We start from the raw sequence: 19,747 nt of genomic DNA on the forward strand, positions 1-19,747 counted from the left end.
CTCTTCAGTCCCTCTCTCCAGGACATTTAAAGCCATCATGAGGCTCTGTGTGAAGGCCTGCTGATGTGGGGAACTTCTGAGGACACTTAAAAAAAGAGACAAGAATTGTCAGGCTCAGACAGACAAAACTAGGACCTAAAGAGCAGACAGGTGTGGTGAGGCAGTTTATTACACAGTCCAGGTTGGGTACTATAGGGCAGTCAGCACAGGCAGAAGTACAAAAAACACGAGGCAAAAGAGTAGTCCAAAAAAAGAGTCAAAACCATCAAAAGGTGGGATAAGGCTACAGTACAAAAAAATCACGAGGCTAGACTCGTAACAAGGGAAAAACATACACAAGGAAACTGCCAGAAAGCTACTCACAAATGATGACAATCTGACAAAGACACACTGGGGAAACAGGCATTTATACACATAAGGGGAGGAGATAATGATGCACAGGTGAAGACAATGGACCATCACACACAGGGAGTCAAGACACCTAGAAAGAACACAAACAGGAAGTGAGGGAATCCAATAAATTAAGACAGGAAATCAAAAAAACAAACTAAACAGTATGGCACCTGAAAAGAATATTCTTTGTTGGAGATTAAATGTGTTAAAAGATAATGTATAATATATATATTTTTTATTTTTTTTATTTGGGGACTTATTATGCCTTTATTTTAGTCAATAACTGGCATAGAGGCCAACAGGAAACAGGGAGAGAGAGGAGAAAGACCTGCAGCAAAGGTCCCTGACCTTTTAACCAGGGACTGCAAATATCAATCAATCAATCTTTATTTGTAAAGCGCCAAATCACAACAAAGTTGGCACTTTACGCATAGAGCAGGTTCTAAACCGAACTCTTTGAGATATGATGGAGCCTGACCATTAAGAGCTTTAAAAGTGAGGAGAAGGATTTTAAATTCTATTCTAGATTTTGTAGCATGCACTCTAAACACTCTACCAGCAGGACGCTCCAGATAATTTATAATATTTAGTAAAATCTTGCCACATTTACTTTTGATTTGGTAAATAAATGATATCTTCTCAGGGAATAACTGTGTGTTTGCCTTGTTGTGCGCTTATCTTGTTCTACAATCAGCACTAAGGTGTCAAACACAGGTCTTCCAGTCACCTCCCCATCACAGAAAGTGAGCTTTACCTGTTGTTCAATATCTGTAAGATGCATCTCTTCCACTTCACACATCCACTCCCTGTTTTTTTTGCAGAGGTTTTGTTGAAAGCCATTTTTTCTTTTGTTCTCTGCTTTATGTCTTTCCATCTTCTTTTAACATCACCTGTTCTCCTGGTTTTTACCAGTTTTGTCACAAATCCATATATCATTTATTTTTGCTGGGGGCAATATTACAATAATTTTTTGCTGTAACTCAACAGTATGTTTATTTACCAGAACCTCTGATTCCATAGGATCAGCTGTCATTTTGCACTGTTGGTCTTTCTGTTCGTCCAAACTCAAAGACATGCATAACCCTCATTTAAATACTGCTGTCTGCACCTGTTGTCATTTATGCAGCTGTTCTCAGTAGATCACCCACTAAACGCACCAAACATGTAATCTGCTGCACTGCACACACAATGAAGTACTCTTCATTTGGGATCATAGTAAATCAGTAACCCTGTAACATCAAGTGAATCATATTTGATCCATGAGTTATAAAAAGCTCTACATCATCAGTGTAAAAACCTGATGTTTACAATCAGATACATGTAGTACAAAGATAAACCAATGCAGTGTTGAATGACTAAATATTCTGAAGCTTATTTTATTATATGAATTCCTGTTTAAAATGTGTGTATCAGATTAATACAGCAGGTATAGAAGCTCATTTATCTGTTAGTTTGTCAACTGTCATTTTATTGCATTTGATGAGAGCTTTAAACAACATTGTATTCATATGTTTTTCTTTGTTTAAAAAACATGATATGAAAAATAAACTGCAAAAACTTCCAAATGTATCAAATATGATACAAAATATAACTCATATATTCAAAGTGTTGTTTCAGTCATTAAACTCCAGTTTCAAAGAATGTTATGGCATGAATGTGGTTCAGGATTTACATGGTTAATATATTAATGCATCTTAATGTCCTCATAGGTTACAAAACATGTCTATCAACCATTTGTTTTAATGATTTATTCATTTTTTTCGTACAGATATAATCATCCTAACAACATATGGAGTGATTCTGGTTGTGTGCTTCATCTCCTATTTAATGTTCCATTCCGTAGACGGTAAGAAGTCAAAAAACATTGTATTTATTTTGATGTATTTTGGTGATCTGATATAAATGAAATCCTTGACTTGAATTTCCATTCTTTATATTTCTTTAGGTGTGGTATATTCATATTTCTGTAAATGTCACTGATAATGATAATCTAGTCGTACATCATATATAATCATGTTCTTTCAAGAGTGAGATTCTACCAACAATATTAGTCCTGATGATGTATTTTCATGCTGAGAGACAAAAAGTTTCTATCTTCATGTAAACATCCACAACCAGAACCAATACCAAGAGATTCTTTGATGCACATTTCATGACTGTCAAAAGGAAATGTGAGTCAAGGTTTGTTAATGTGATCGTTAGGAGTCTGAATCTTTGGGAAATGATTCAGTTCTGATTCTTTGATGTCAAATTCAATTCAGTTTTGATTCTTGATAGAAAAGTGGACACAATTTTCACTCTCTTGCCCCAGTTTACTGAATGTCAAACCGTTTGACAATTGTGAATTGATGCAGGATTGTCCACATCCACATCACAATGCATCTTAGAACTGAGACATTTTCACACCTCTAGTTGGTCATATTTCAACAAACATCACTGAGCTAGAATATTTATAAGCCAACAACATCTCAAGTGTTCTTAAAACATATTACGCTCAAGCTATTCATTCATTTGTTGGCTTGTGAAGCACAACTTATACAAGTTATTCATCATGAGTAATAAATGAACAAGTTATTAGTGGATGACATCTCAAAGGGACACCAGCTTAATGTAGCATCAAAGGGACAAAGTGCTATTTGTTCAATACTTTTGGTTTCTTTTTGCAGTGAGGTCTTTGTTAAACCAGAGCCAATCAGATAGCTTATACAAAGACACATGAGATGTAAAGAGGGCTGGGAGATTCAACAGGGTCACAGAATAGTAGGAAAGTTCATCTCAGAGCTAAATGTTGTTTAATGGCTTCCTCCTGCTGTACATCAACTCAGACCATCAGAGAAGACTGTGGACAACATCTGTACTGAATACACACACACTTTGTAGCACCACAGTCACCCTGTCAATCAAACATGTTCTAGAACATCACTGACTATCACAGGCAGGTTGTGATCACCTCTGAAGGGAAGCGCCTGCACTGGTTTGGAGGGCAAACATGAACATGTGTGTTTACATTTGTATGTGTCTACAGGAAAGTGAGGATGATGCTACAATATGTTCTAATTATTCATTCTTTTTTTTCAAGTTCCTAATGGAATATACTGGGTGATAATCATCATAATAAGACCAGTTGGACTGATTATGGCTGGGTGTTTTAATATCATCCATTTAATCTTCCCATGTGAAAAAGGTAAGAAGTCACGAAATATTGTATTTATTTTGATGTACTAAATATTGTGTATTGTGGTGGTGTGATTTACTGTAAAAACTGGTGAATAAGTCACAGTTTATTTTGGGGGGTGTCATACGGGGAAAAACAGTGTTTTCTATTAAAGACTGGTTTATTTGAATGCACCAGTAACTATTTATTTATAAATACATATTTTTATATTCCAAAACTGAAACACAATTAAAACACACATATTACAGCTGAAACAGTGTGTCAGGTTAATTATTTGCTTAACTGAACTGGACCGGTCAGACCGAGTCTGGACTAGGTTTTGAGTTTCAATTAAACCTTTTAAGAGAACACAGTAACTTTACATATTTAATACAGCGTGTAGATGTTTGCTTACTTGAGCCCATAAAGCTCTTCATCAGAGCTGTCGCTATGCACAAATATTGCTCCCAAGTCACAGTAAGTTTCACCAAACTCACTGTCCTCAGACTCTGTGTCAGTCTCAGAGTCAAATAAAACATCATCCTCTGTTCCATCCAGTGGAAAAACAACAAAGTTAGAGAATCTTTTATTATTCAGATCTGTTCTCATACTGTGTGTCTCTGCCACAGCTCAATAAAAGCTGATCACCTGTACGCTTATACACATCATGCTTCAACATCAGCTGCTGTCAGTCAGGTTGGTTTGGTCTGTAAATACTGAAACATGTTGTATCAACACCCTCCAATGAACCCGCCTGCTTTTCTTTTTTCTTTTTCTGTACAACATACAGCATTAACGGGTCATCAATAGTCCATTTTCATTAGCTGCAGACACAGCTGGAGCACGCAGCGCATGCTTTACACAGCTGTTTATAGGACGTTATAGTTCATAAGTGTGGACGCTCACATTACAGTTACAGTTATTGTTATAGTTATCATTTTTAGTATGAACAGCCTTTTACACACCTATAATCATATCCAGATCCAACCTCTCTCTGTATTTACTGGTGAAGAGGACACACCAGTGTATAAGACCCACCACACTTTTCAATGAAAAACAAAATTGCGTTTCAGGTACGTCTTATACACCGGTTTTCACGGTAAATCAAATACTCTACTTGAATTTCCATTCTTTATATTTCTTTAGGTGTGGTATATTCATATTTCTGTAAATGTCACTGATAATGATAATCTAGTCGTACATCATAGTCAGGATGAATGTGAAGCAGCACAATTTTCTGTCAGCTTTTGATTGTGGATGTTAAGCGTCCTCTGTGTTGAAACTGTAAATGACATTGTGCTTATTCAGCACAAATATTCATAACAGAGTGTGTATGAGCTCATGAGAACACAGTAACTTCTCTTACTGATAAAGACAAATGTTAACATATAGCAGCATTAGACAGAAGAAAAGTGGGGAGGGGTGCAGTGATCCACTGTGTTATTATCATTATGTCTCCAGCAGTAGAGAGCAGCCTGTCAATCAAACATGTTCTAGAACATCACTGACTATCACAGGCAGGTTGTGATCACCTCTGAAGGGAAGCGCCTGCACTGGTTTGGAGGGCAAACATGAACATGTGTGTCTACAGGAAAGTGAGGATGATGCTACCATTTGTTGTTTTATTCTTTTTTCTTTTTTTCAAGTTCGTCGTGGGATATTCTGGGTGATAATCATCATAATAGCACCAGTTGGATTGATTGTGGCTGGTTGCATGTACATCATCAAGGGTGTCTTCCATTTAATGTCCCGATGTGGAGACGGTAAGTAATATTGTATTTATTTTGATGTATTTTGATTATCTGATGTAAATGAAATCTTTGACTTGAACTTACATTCTTTATATTTCTTTAGGTGTGGTATATTCATATTTCCAATTGAAATAAATGACATGTAACCTTTTTATTTTAAAAAGTTAACAGCATCAAATAATTAATTAATTAATTTGAAATAATTCTCCTTCCTGTGTGAGAATAACAAACTGAGGGGGGGTGCAGTGCTCCACTGTGTTATTATCATCATGTCTCCAGCAGTAGAGAGCAGCCTCTCTGTTGTACTGTTAGCTCTGGGGAAAGACATCACTGTCCAAGACACAGACACAGCTGAGGTGAGACAGACTGAGTACAGAGTTCTTTTCTTCACCTCAGAGTTGGTTAAGTTGTTTAATGCTGCAGTGTGTTGGTCAGCTGTCCTCATTTGTTACTGCTGGAGTTAACTGATCTGCTCCACTAACGTTTGTCTCTGAGTGAAAACATAGAAAGTTCACAGTTTACTTCACGTTCATCTTGAAGAGGTAATTATTTAGTCATTAAATCAATATATGCTTGTAACCACTGAATGATTTGAGGATAAACTAGAAGACTCTAGCATGTGTGAGCTGCAGACTGTCTAAGTGTGTGTGAATTGACTTCTGTCTTTTAAAAACTAACATCTAGAAAATCATTTTTTGACATTTGTGAATTGATGCAGGATTGTCCACATCCACATCACAATACATCTTAGAACTGAGACATTTTCACACCTCTAGTTGGTCATATTTCAACAAACATCACTGAGCTAGAATATTTATATGCCAACAACATCTCAAGTGTTCTTAAAACATATTACACTCAAGCTATTCATTCATTTGTTTTCTTGTGAAGCACAACTTATACAAGTTATTCATCATGAGTAATAAATGAACAAGTTATCAGTGGAAGACATCTCAAAGGGACACCAGCTTAATGTAGCATCAAAGGGACAAAGTGCTATTTGTTCAATACTTTTGGTTTCTTTTTGCAGTGAGGTCTTTGTTAAACCAGAGCCAATCAGATAGCTTATACAAAGACACATGAGATGTAAAGAGGGCTGGGAGATTCAACAGGGTCACAGAATAGTAGGAAAGTTCATCTCAGAGCTAAATGTTGTTTAATGGCTTCCTCCTGCTGTACATCAACTCAGACCATCAGAGAAGACTGTGGACAACATCTGTACTGAATACACACACACTTTGTAGCACCACAGTCACCCTGTCAATCAAACATGTTCTAGAACATCACTGACTATCACAGGCAGGTTGTGATCATCTCTGAAGGGAAGCATTGCACTGGTTTGGAGGGCAAACATGAACATGTGTCTACATTTGTATGTGTCTACAGGAAAGTGAGGATGATGCTACCATTTGTTGTTTTAATTGTTTATTTTATTTTTTTGTGGCGTTGATGCAGAGATGAAGTTCATGGCGACACCGGTTGAATGGATTGAGTCAGATGTCGAGGACATCAGGGAAATGATCAGCTATGATGATGACCTGCTTGACAAAGGTAAAAAGTCCCAAAATATTGCACAAATTATTGTAAAATATTTATTTTGATAGACTACATATTCTGTATTTTGGTGATCTGATATAAATGAAATCCTTGACTTGAATTTCCATTCTTTATATTTCTTTAGGTGTGGTATATTCATATTTCTGTAAATGTCACTGATAATGATAATCTAGTCGTACATCATACATAATCATGTTCTTTCAAGAGTGAGATTCTACCAACAATATTAGTCCTGATGATGTATTTTCATGCTGAGAGACACAAAGTTTCTATCTTCATGTAAACATCCACAACCAGAACCAATACCAAGAGATTCTTTGATGCACATTTCATGACTGTCAAAAGGAAATGTGAGTCAGGATGAATGTGAAGCAGCAGACTTTTCTGTCAGCTTTTGATTGTGGATGTTAAGCATCCTCTGTGTTGAAACTGTAAATGACATTGTGCTTATTCAGCACAAATATTCATAACAGAGTGTGTATGAGCTCATGAGAACACAGTGACTTCTCTCACTGATAAAGAGAAATGTTAACATATAGCAGCATTAGACAGAAGAAAAGGTTTGTTAATGTGGTCTCTCTTGCCCCAGTTTACTGAATGTCAAACCATCCACTGCTATCCTTATTCCACTGAAATGAAGGTGTAGTGCTCCACTGTGTTATTATCATCATGTCTCCAGCAGTAAAGAGCAGCCTCTCTGTTGTACTGTTAGCTCTGGGGAAAGACATCACTGTCCAAGACACAGGCACAGCTGAGGTGAGACAGACTGAGTACAGAGTTCTTTTCTTCACCTCACAGTTGGTTAAGTTGTTTAATGCTGCAGTGTGTTGGTCAGCTGTCCTCGTTTGTTACTGCTGGAGTTAACTGATCTGCTCCACTAACGTTTGTCTCTGAGTGAAAACATAGAAAGTTCACAGTTTACTTCACGTTCGTCTTCCAAAGGTAATTATTTAGTCATTAAATCAACATATGCTTGTAACCACTGAATGATTTGAGGATAAACTAGAAGACTCTAGCATGTGTGAGCTGCAGACTGTCTGGGTGGTGTACAGTCCTCTCAGTTGACTTCTGTCTTTTTCTAACTTTGTTAACTAACATCTATATATACTCATTTTTTGACATTTGTAAATTGACACAGGATTATCCTAAACATGAACATGTGTGTCTACATTTGTATGTGTCTACAGGAAAGTGGGGATGATGCTACCATTTGTTGTTTTAATTATTAATTCATTCTTTTTTTTCAAGCTGGGTATGGGATATTCTTGGTGACAGTCACGATAATAGCACCAGGTGCACTGATTCTGGTTTTGTGCAGTGTCATCCCCATCACTATCATCTATTTAATATACAAATGTGGAAAAGGTAAGAAGTCACAAAACATTGTATTTATTTTGATGTGTTTTGGTGATCTGATATAAATGAAATTCTTGACTTGAATTTACATTCTTTATATTTCTTTAGGTGTAGTATATTCATATTTCTGTAAATGTCACTGATTGTGAAGGACTGTGTGAACAATGAGATAGATGGCTGGATCAGGATATAGGAGTTTGAATATCTCCCGTAGGGTGTCGATAAGGACATGGTAGGCAGGCATACGTTTAATGACGTTTATTCAGGTTCCAGGTAGGCACAGAGTATTGAGGCGAGTCGAGGCGAGTCATGCTGGAACTGTGTAGTGGAAATTGTATGGGTGCTGAAATAGAATAACAACATAATGGAATATCAGTACCTTGTAATAATAACTGATACATAACGTGTTGTAAACTATGGTGAACGAAATTAAATAAACCACAATTTAGGCTGCACTACTCTAAATATCACATACATATTAACAGAGTATTACAGGAATACTACAGCAATATTACAGGCATATTACCAAAATAGTACTGTACAGCAATAACAGAAATATAAGGGCACTTGCCAGCATACAGGCCTGTGCATGCAACACACAGCTAACCCATCACCAGAGGCTGATAAATGGACATCTTTGATGGTAATCTAACTTAGCTCGTAATGCTAAGCTAACATGCTAATGAAAATATGAAATATTTTATATAAAACTTAAAGAATTTTCTGTAAGCTTTTGATTGTGGATGTTAAGTGTCCTCTGTGTTGAAACTGTAAATGACATTGTGCTTATTCAGCACAAACAATGTGTGTATGAGCTCATGAGGTTCATTGTCGAGTAACACACAGTGTGCTTACTGGAAAATAAACCTTTGACTAACAGTGTGTCATTCCACAGTCAAATTATTAGTCAAGGACAACATAACAAGGTAGATCACGTAACTAATAGTATTTTTTTCCATAAGAGTAGTTGTTTTTGTTTTTTAATTGATAATGCAAAATGAGTGATTGACACAAAGACACATGACACAGGACAAGGCTAGGTGGACAGGCAACAGAGCAAGATAACAACAAAAAAACTTGATAAAAACATTCATATTTTCTTATCGTAATATCAGTTTTTGTGCATTTCCATTTAGCAGATTTTGCATGAAAGTGTTGCACATCAACTGAAATAAAGGAGTTTTTCATTTAGTTATGTGATGTTTCCCTTGTAGCTTTATACAATCATCATTCATACTGTTGTTAGTTTTAACAGAAAAAAATAAAAAAAATATTTATTTGCAACTAAATGCTGACAAAGAGATATCTTTACTGTGTGATAACTGTGTGGTTTTCAGCTCTCCAAAAGAAACTCAAACGGAACCCAACATCTGGTGTGACCCGGGGTACCAGAAATACAGCTGATACTGATACTGATAATGATAGCCAAAACATTGAGAGTAAGAACAACTGTTTATATACTTTTGGTTCTTGAACTATTGTATCTGCAGTAAACCAGAAGTTTGACTAATTTATAGATGTATTGTAGTTGTGACAATTCTTTTATCATTCGACAGAGAACTTAACACAGGACCAGGAAACTGCTGTGGACTCAGATACCAGCAATGAAACTAGTGAGTGAAACAGTGATCAAACTGATCCAATAAGAGCCAGATTATTAAACTGCTTTGACGTTTCTTGAACCATTTGGTTTGTGCGACAGGGTTTTTAAAAAACTTTTAAAAACTTGTTACCACTTTAATTGTTTTACCAGCAGTGTTTGTCAGAAGCATTGTGACTGTGACAGTTGAACGTTTGAATATTTTAACAGAGAAGCCAGAAAGTCTTCCAGCTTTAGAGGAAACATCCACCCAGGACACATCTACTGCTCCTCCAGAAACCTGTAATGAAACTGGTGAGTGTAATGTTTAAATATTCAACAGGTTGATGGTTAGAGTCATGACAGTCACATTTCACCTGTTGATAGCATCAATTATATTCACCATAGTAATCCATTTACATGTCTTCTTCTTTCTGTACTTATGCACAATTTTGAGGTACTTTAGCTTCACAATAGTGTTTCCATTTTATGTAACTTTATATTTTAACTCCATTTCTACTTCATGTCAAAGCAAGCTAGTTACTGGGAACCTTTCAGATTCAAATTTTACAAAACGTGATCATCATATAAAATATCTGTTCTAAGTGGTTGAAGTTGGCAGCAATTCAAACCAGAGCAGTAAAACTTTATTTACACATGAATATAACACTCACAGAGGCCATTATCTGCACAACAGCTACTTTTACTTTTGATATTTTGAATATATTTTTCTGCTGACGTGCTTGAAATTTTACCAATATATTTTTTTACTTGACTAATGGAGCAATTTTAAAGTGTGATATTACCACTGCTACTAAACAAAATTGAATGTTACAATGTTGACTCTTCATTTAACTGTTTTGTTGGGTTTCCGCGAACTTCTGAGGAAAATATTCAGCACTTTGGCTGCTAAATGTTTCACTTTATTCGCTGGGTTGTTGCTAACTTTGTCTGCTGTTACAGTATGTGTTGGGCAGGTAGCAGTAGTAGAAATCTGAGCTTTTTCAAAAAAGCCAAGACAATGTGCTAAAAGATGAAAAAAAAACCTTTACAGCTGAGAGGAACTGCAGATTTCTTTATGAGTTTTTTTATTATGAGCAATACCTTAGTACACAGTCATTTAAATCATTATTAACATAAAAATATAAATAAGTGCAGCTTTAATGCTCACTGAAAATAAAATAATTATCACTGTAAGTGTTGTTAATTGTTTTCTTTAACTCAATTGGCTCAAGCAGCAGCAGCAGATTTACAGAGCTGTAACAGGGACCTGGAACCACAAGGGGGAAGGAGGAGTGGAGATTGGAGTGATATCAGAGAAACAGTAAGTTAGCTGCAGAGTGGAGTTTATATTGAACTGAACTTTATTTGTGTCTGAATGGTAAATACATGTCAGCATCATTATGATTTGAATGGTCTTTTTCTGCAGAGTGCCATGCTGGTCACTGAATGCTCAGTAACCAACGATGACATTGAGAGTCAGAACCAGCAAAACCCCCACATCAAAATGCCCCTCATTGTGAATGGAGACAATTACGAGCTGGACTGTGATGGTTGAGTTGTGTTTTAAATTTTTCACCATTTATTCATTTATTACTGGAAATGTTATCCTTCCAAGATGTTGAATTGTATGCTAGCCTGTAGAGAAATATCCTTTTTTAAGTCAAAAACTTATGTTACACTTAAAGGAATATAATTTCAGATTTTTGGAAATACGCATATTTGTTTTTCCTGAAACATCACGTGTTAAATTCTATTTTATTTTCTTATTTACCACAAAGATGATCCAAACCAACCACAAGACTGACAATGTACGCAAGATAAGACGTTGATGTCAGCACCAGAGGATATCAAAGACCTCCAGAAGACACACAGAAAGTCTACCTGTCCCCTCCCCTGAGGACAGCTTGCAATTGACAGGTTGAGAAGGGACATCTTGTGAGATCATGGGGGGAGACTGTGTGATATGACATCCCATCGACAGAGGAGCCAATCAAAAATATCTTGAAGTATTGTCACACTTTATTAATGCTCAGAGACTGGTAGAAATGAGACAATCATCCCCAACCCACTTCCTGACAAACAATTTAAGCTAGCTACCACATGGTTTTAGCTTGATTTTTAAATGACTAATAACCTACAAGCTTTTAATACAAAAACAACACCAACATGAAAAATGACTCTGACCCTTAAAAAAATACATAATATCTCCTCACCTCAATGTTTTGTGTGTGTTCCACAAAATGACCAGCGCTAACTATCTGATATCAACATCATGTCACAGCGCCCTCTAGTGTGTCTGTAATGAACACTGTGACAACCTACCTGTGTGACAACCAACCCGATCTCCCTTACATGTAGTGCACTTGATATTAAATTAGGAGTGATTTCAGACACAGTATAAGATATTTTAGTCATATATATTGGGCTTTATCTTTCCTAAACAAGTCATAAAACTATTACATTCCCTGAATCTCTGCAAAGCTGAGCCAAATCCGAATATCATGTAAATTAAATGTCTAATCATTACAATCATGCTATAACTTTGATATCTTTGTGATAATCTACTGAGGACATACTGATTTTTTATTTATATTACATTTTTACAATACTGTGATAAGATTTTGAATTTCTTTATGTTAAGAGTTAATTAATGTTTATAGGGTAAAAAAAGTTGTTTTAAAAGAATGAATTCAAGTAACAGGACTGTAAATATATATTTCCGCTACATTTTGTTGAATTATGTTGAATTTAATTTCCTCAAAATTCAGTTTCTGAGTTGAACATGATACGGTGTAACAGAACAGCTGTTACAGCACATGTATCACAATAAATGTGGATTTTACCACATCTTTCAAACCTAACATTCCTTGGTCAAGACCTCTTCACGGAGTTGAATATTGTTTACATGTTCCTACCTAAGCTCTGTGTGTGTGTGTGTGTATTTCCCTGCTGTCACCACGTGGTCACATGATCCACACACAAATGCCATCTGGTCTTGGTCCTGTCCTCCCTAGCCACTCACCAATCTATTTTTCCATCAAGCCATCTATCCATCCTTCCATCCAGTCATCCGAATATACCCCCCTATAGCCCCTGCATCCCCCTCCGGTCCCCCTGTCCCAGCTTTATATTGCGTGGCCATTATCAGCATGTTTTTGTCAGAGCAGTCCATTTGAATGAGTCCCAGTGGAACTTTGGCATGATAAAAGGCTTGGGAAAAAAAAAACCCTCCCTTGCTACATCTGTCACCCGTTTTCTAGAATTACAGTATGTGTGTGACTCTCTCTCTCTGTCTGTCTTTGTGTGTGTGTGTGTGTGTGTGTGTGTGTGTGTGTGTGTGTGTGTGTGTGTGTGTGTGTGTGTGTGTGTGTGTGTGTGTGTGTGTGTGTGTGTGTGTGTGTGTGTGTGTGTGTGTGTGTGTGTGTGTGTGTGTGTGTGTGTGTGTGTGTGTGTGTGTGTGTGTGTGTGTGTGTGTATATGTGTATATGTATTTCTGTTGAGGAACAAGATAGGAAGATGACAAAAACAATCCACTATTGAAATGTTACCCTGTTACTTTTATTGCTAGATGGGAATAAACACTCACTGATCACTTTATTAGGAACATCTGTGCAATCGGATGCAATCCAATACTGTTGGATAAATTAACAAATTCAATCAAAGGCTATAAATTCATATAATGCAAAGGTTCATATAAAGAGCAAAACTTGTACAGATCAGATATGTACAATTGATTCAACAGCATTTGTTTTTTTATTCATTTTCCAAGTGGAGGCTCCAACACAAAGCAACCAGACAGTACACTTCCAACAAGCATTTAAATAATATTGTCAATAAAGTATAAATGTACATGTGATTGGATATATATGTGTTAAGACTGACAATAGATAAGGACTCAAGAGCAGGACTCAACTCAGAACAGTTCCAATCCAATAAGTTTTAATAGTAAAGCAGGTTGGGTACACGGAAAAGCAGTAAGGTTAGGAAGAAGTATCCAAAATCACAAAAGGCGGAAGGCAGGGACAAAAACTAAACTGGGTCATATACTCAAGAAGCTTACACTAGAAAAAGGCTGGGACGGTCACAGGAACCTGAAGAGACAGACTGGCAGAGACAAAGGGGAGCACACACACTAAATACACAAGGGAAGGTGAGATAATTACACACAGGTGACACTAATCAGGACGGGGCAGGAAACACAGGCGGGAAACACAGAAGGACAGGAAGTGAAGTGAAATAAAAGGTGATTATAAAATAAAACAGGAAGTAACCAAGGATAGATAACTAAACTAGATGTATATACGTTGATAATGGCCTGCAACCACGTGATCACGACTGCCACAAACAGTTTGTCAGACCAATTGAATCAATATTGAATCAAAAATGTGCTGAATCTGTTAATAAGTGCCAAGGGTGAGGGTTAGCATCTTGTTTCTTTGGAACTGTCGAAAGGGGGCAAAGCTGGGCAGAAATAGCCTGATGCTGTTACACATTGCTGCAAATGCTCTTTATAAACATAACATTGTGTTGAATGGTTGGACTTTCACAGTGTGTGACTCTGACACGGAGGTCACAGATCACGTTTCGTCTCCTAGCAACATAACATTGCTTTCTTTCAGCCATGAAGCCAATACTTCAAAAAAAATCTAAATCAGGTGTAGTGATTAAGTTTACCCAGAAAAACTACCAACATGTACCAAACATTCAGGAGAATTAAGGGAACTAAGGGAACTATGAACTTCACTGCAACCTTTTAGGGGAAGGTCAATCATTTTGTATGCTGGGTCAGATCACTAAAAGCATTTTTATCCACTGTATAACTTTCTAAGGTGATAATATCTTGTGCTGTGTATGGCTTGTTCTACTGCCCTCTAGAGGCCCCCCCACTCCCCCCAAAACACACAGGTCTGGTTCTTCACAGTTCTTAGTCTCCCACAGAGGAATTATAGAAAGTCTTACCTTGTCACACATAAGAAAGTTTAATATATAGTAATAAATGTGCATGTCAAACATGAGCAAAGTTGGACTTGACACTAATTGTGCCTATTTCATTTAAATCTATTGATTCCTGTTTGAAAAAATGCAGATGTGAACTCCTAAAATTAGAATTTAGATGAGGTTTGGGTAAAGGTTAAGACCAGACAAGTGTTAAGGTTAGAGGGAGTGAAAACAACCCTCACAAGTATAGAACTACAAACCTGTGAGTGTGTGTGCGGCGTGTCTGTGTGTGCGTGCGTTGGCAGCGACTGTCACAAAGAGCCTCTGTCAACCCACTGCAGTCAATTAGAGGCTCAGAGCCCCGGGGGCGACACTCCACGACTTCAGTTCACATCTCTACCTCCTCGCTCCTTCCTTCGCCTCCCTCCATTCCCCATCCAACTAAAACCTTTCTTCCTTTGGTTCTTTCAGTTCTCTGCTGAGCGCTGTGACAGCCGCTGGAGTCAGGGACTTTCATCTAAAGCGTCACCTGTCACTGCCATCGACTTGGTTTCTGTTGTTCTACCAGAATGAAGGAGAGAGAGAGAGAGAGAGAGGGGAGGGGGAGGAAAGGAGAGGTTAAGGGGGAGGCTGACATGTCGGGTGACGATAAAGTACATGAAGAGGAGCACGGTGACACAGAGTAAAGGAATATGTGATTTGAGGTTACATTTACATTTTACATTGTAGACATTCAGCTGATGCTTCTATTCTACTGAGTGACTTCCAATGAATGCAGCAGAAAAAATAACCTTCAACTGCTTGAACTAGTTACAGGCAGCCAACAATAGAGAAGTGCAACGTTAGGCCTCAGTATTCTAACAATATTCCACCATATGATGATGTAAAGTGCAAGGAGAAGAAATAGAAAGAAGACGGAACTGAAGGATATATTTGAGGTTAATTGTTTTCAGTGGCTCCACCTGGGAAATGACAAAGATTGCACATGACATACTCAGTGTAACAGTTCTGGAACCTTCAGAGGATTGAAGGCTCGTGGGCAAAACCTACAAATCCTCCACAAATGATGCACCGGGCAGACGATTCACTTCATTATCATTGGGACTTTCGGTTCAGAAGTAATGGTGCTTTCAGGCGGTCGGCGTCAACATTTTAAGGTTGAAAAGTTTACCAGCAGGAAGTTCCTTTAACTGCTGGCATGAAGTGGTATAAAGACCAGCAGCAAAATCCATGAGTGGCATTATGAGATCTTCCTCCTATGAATATGTTGTTTGTTCAAATGCTTAAATATGACGGATGATTGCGTTTAACTGACAAGTGACCTCCAGCTGTCGGGTAAATTATGACTCGCGTCCGTCAGGAATAAAGACACAAGTGTGACGCTGATATGGAGGTTTTCTCAGGCAGGCGACCCGGTCTCCCAAAAATAACTTTGACGTACGACTAAATCATAAGAGCAGATATGATTTAAGGGAAGCTAAATGCTACACGGATGACTAATCCTATAGACATGAGAACATGTTGCACAGTCAAATGTTCAATGTCTGATTTTGCAGTAAACTGTAACTACAGCATGGTTCAAATTGTGTTTAGGTTATGGCATCACTGAGACACTGTGTGTTTATTAACATTAACCCCTTACATCCTGTTCATATTCTACACCCTTACAGTATTTCTGGGTCCGTTTTGACCCGGTCTAAGAATCCCCTCAGAAAAAATGTTGAAGCACAGATCTGTTAAGAAAGCATCAATAGTGGATCTGACTGATCAATAAATGTGATTAAACCTTGATTCATGTTTCAGAGAGCAGAGAGTGTATTTTTTTAGCTTTTACACCACTAAACATCTCCTATCACACAATATCATGTCCTATTTTACCTAAGACATGAAAATATAACATAGCAATAATGATGGAAATGTATTTTATAACTTTATGGAAGTGTGGGGTTTATTGTATAACCATTAGAGCCATCAGTCTTCACTGCTACATCATAAAAAGAAATCCTCATAACTACTATCTTATTAAAACTATTCATTTCACTAAAACAGCAAACCATTGCTCTGTCATGGAACAGTTTTCCCTCTCATAGAGGATGTTAATACAAGTGAATAGTCCCCTCAACGCTTAGCACTGGAAAGGCAGCTTGCAAAACACAATTGAACTTGATGCAAAAGATGTGGAGAACTATGGGAGATTTTGGAAGCCATCATTCTCCACCACCATCTATAAAACATCAAATGGGGGAATATGTTTTCGGAAGGATGCTGTTCATCCCAACAGTAGAGTTCAACATGCATTCTGAATCTGTTACAGGACTCATGGCGAAACACCACCAAACTAACACATTGATGTAGATGTTTCTCTTCATCACAGATCTGTAGGGATGGAATTCAATCTGAATCCTTTTCAATCATCAAATCTTATTACATTTGCATTTCAACATCTGAACTGAAGGCTAAAATAACCACAGCTCAAAGATATCTAATCACATTTGTTGGCTGAGAAACAGACACACTGCTGTTTTTTTAAAAGGCAGACAAATTAATGTTCACAACCAGAAAATGATCTGAGCTGCTTAATATATGAACTGATAAATAAATGTGTCTGACACATTCAGCCTGCTGTACTTCACCAGCCATCTACTCCAAATACTTAAGGACCTGTTTCACAACTTTGCAACTGATCATATCAAATGTTCTGATCTGATCTGTAATGAATTAAACTTGAACTGGGACATTCTTGCTTTGATGTGAGATGATCAGCTGATCATTTCCCTTGATAAGCGTCTTCACTCTGTCAAACTACAAAAACCCAGTCCACTGGCGATCACACTGTGGTGCCACAGAGTCACTCTTAAACAGTCTGAATACAGACCGCAGCAGCAGAGCGCACATGAAAGAAGGCATATTCTGCACATTTCCAGGTCTATATTTTCAATCTCAGGCTCTACCAGAATATCTTTGCATGATTTACAGTAAAAAAACTCTTTATTTATTGTGTACTTTCCCTTTATTCAGCCCCTCAGTTCAGCCTCTGCCTGAAACAGGCAGTTTTAGCTCTACAACCGCCTCCTGATGAGCCCACACTGTTCTGATTGGTTAATTCCCAGAAGCAGCATTTAAGGGAAGTACATTCATAGGATTTCACTACTTTTTCTTATACTTCACTCAAAAATGTCAACGTCTTAAATACACCTGTACAAGTTTGAGCTGCAATCCAATGCAGAGTGGATAATGCAAAGAAACTCGCTGGAAAAACTTAGCAACTACCTTAGCAACAAAGGCTATGGAACAGTCGGCCAGTTATGATCAATCAGGCAGCATTGACATACATTTACCTCAAGTTTTGGAACTTTGACCATGTTTATCAAAGATATCTGGGATCATAACAGTGTACAAATAACAGAAAATCACAAAAAACACATAACCACTGGATAAAGGTGCTGATTACAGATTCATTTGCATCAGAGCTCAAGAGGACCGAGGACCAGATCCAGAATGGAACTTGTTAACAGAACCCATCCTTATCCATCTGTATGTCCACAGTGTACAGGAGCACAGCTGTATTGTACCACACCCTATGGCAGCCATATCAGACATCCTCAGCTCTTGGGTAACCATGGCTGAGAAGAGCTACTTGTAGTTATGCTACATTTAAGATATTTAATACAAGATCACTTGACATTGAAACAATATATTTATATCTTGCCAAGACACAAATAGACCACATGGACATGCTGAATGGGTAGCTTATGTTATAGTAAAAGAAGCAAAATACCTGAAAGTTGGTTTGTGATTAAGCTCTGTGTTGCTAATTAAAGACACACAATTTGATGCTTTTGTGCTCTCTGCAGTTTTCATTATGGACCAATCTGTGTGCTGAAATATGGAGAAAAAGCCTGAAACACTACTAACCACTGTACTCACTCAAACAGATGCAAAACGAGAGCAAATTACACTCTGCATCAAAACTTTATGGGCGTGTTTGCACCAGCATATCATTAGCACAAAATGGTACAGATTGCAAATGCTGCACAATTTACGGTGTTTTTAGCAGGCTCAATTCATTCTTTGTGGATTTGGCTCTGTGTGTGAGTACTTTAGAGGATCAGTTTGCCCCCAAATGGCTCAAGAGCTCTCCAACTAGGATTAATTTACTCCTGACCTAGGGAAAATTGAGCCAAAGGGCCACCTTTTTTGAAGAAGCTTCTTTTGTTCTGACACTTTCACTTCATTTGAATTTCAACATCATGACATAGGCATATTTCTTTCAAGTTCTATCTGATTTTTGTAGCTGTAAGTAAAATACTATAAGACACACATTTAGCTCTTGTTGTTGCAGGCGTTGTCAGCCTAATCACATTCACTTTTTAGGCTTCAGTGCATGCATTCATGATTTTTCACTTTAAAAAAGGACTCATTTGCACATTCATCTGTTTTTGGAATTCGAATAACCTTAAACTGGAGACGAACATTTTAACATATCTTAACTTTTAGGAAAACTAAGCACTGTCAGCCCCTGGGCTTCCTGTGACAGTAAGAGCTTTTTTTTTTTTTACATAGACATCTATTAGTTTTCAAAGGAAAGATGAGAAGCGAGGTTCTCTCCCGTGAGCTTAAATCTATGCAGAGATTTGTTTTCATGATTACACCAATTACAGCACACTGATCACATTACTGCCTCTGAGCTTCGTCACAGCTGTCAGACGCTCGGCATATTGGATTATCACAGGTAATCCCACTTGCATTATGCAATTATTTAACGTCTTTTGTTTTAAAGTGAGATACTGTATCCACTGTTGGAAAATATGATGCCAGCGCTGCCATGGCAGTAAAATCCTGTACCAGGATTTAAAGTGATTAGCTCCCCTGAGGGATTTGCTTATGAAATTGATTGCGTGGATTGGATGGATTTATATTGAAATGCTAAATGATAAACTTCAGATATACTGGAAACTGTCTTTAGGAAAAACATGATTGGAAAATCAAAATGTACCTCTTGAGCACCACAATTCA

General features: G+C 37.5%; 1 protein-coding gene across 1 annotated transcript in view; it reads left to right on the plus strand.

Annotated features, from left to right (window-relative positions):
- Positions 1 to 11,348, plus strand: part of LOC133986128 (uncharacterized) — a 45,011-nt gene extending 33,663 nt beyond the window's left edge. Inside the window, exons 14-23 of the mRNA XM_062425922.1 lie at positions 2,162 to 2,239; positions 3,473 to 3,577; positions 5,194 to 5,310; positions 6,754 to 6,849; positions 8,104 to 8,220; positions 9,549 to 9,650; positions 9,768 to 9,824; positions 10,022 to 10,105; positions 11,029 to 11,114; positions 11,220 to 11,348. Coding sequence (XP_062281906.1) covers positions 2,162 to 2,239; positions 3,473 to 3,577; positions 5,194 to 5,310; positions 6,754 to 6,849; positions 8,104 to 8,220; positions 9,549 to 9,650; positions 9,768 to 9,824; positions 10,022 to 10,105; positions 11,029 to 11,114; positions 11,220 to 11,348 — 971 coding nt within the window. The remainder of the gene's footprint in view (positions 1 to 2,161; positions 2,240 to 3,472; positions 3,578 to 5,193; positions 5,311 to 6,753; positions 6,850 to 8,103; positions 8,221 to 9,548; positions 9,651 to 9,767; positions 9,825 to 10,021; positions 10,106 to 11,028; positions 11,115 to 11,219) is intronic.
- Positions 11,349 to 19,747: the final 8,399 nt, after the last annotated feature.

The sequence above is a fragment of the Scomber scombrus genome, chromosome 9 (genome assembly GCF_963691925.1).
Source record: "Scomber scombrus chromosome 9, fScoSco1.1, whole genome shotgun sequence".
NCBI lineage: Eukaryota > Metazoa > Chordata > Actinopteri > Scombriformes > Scombridae > Scomber > Scomber scombrus.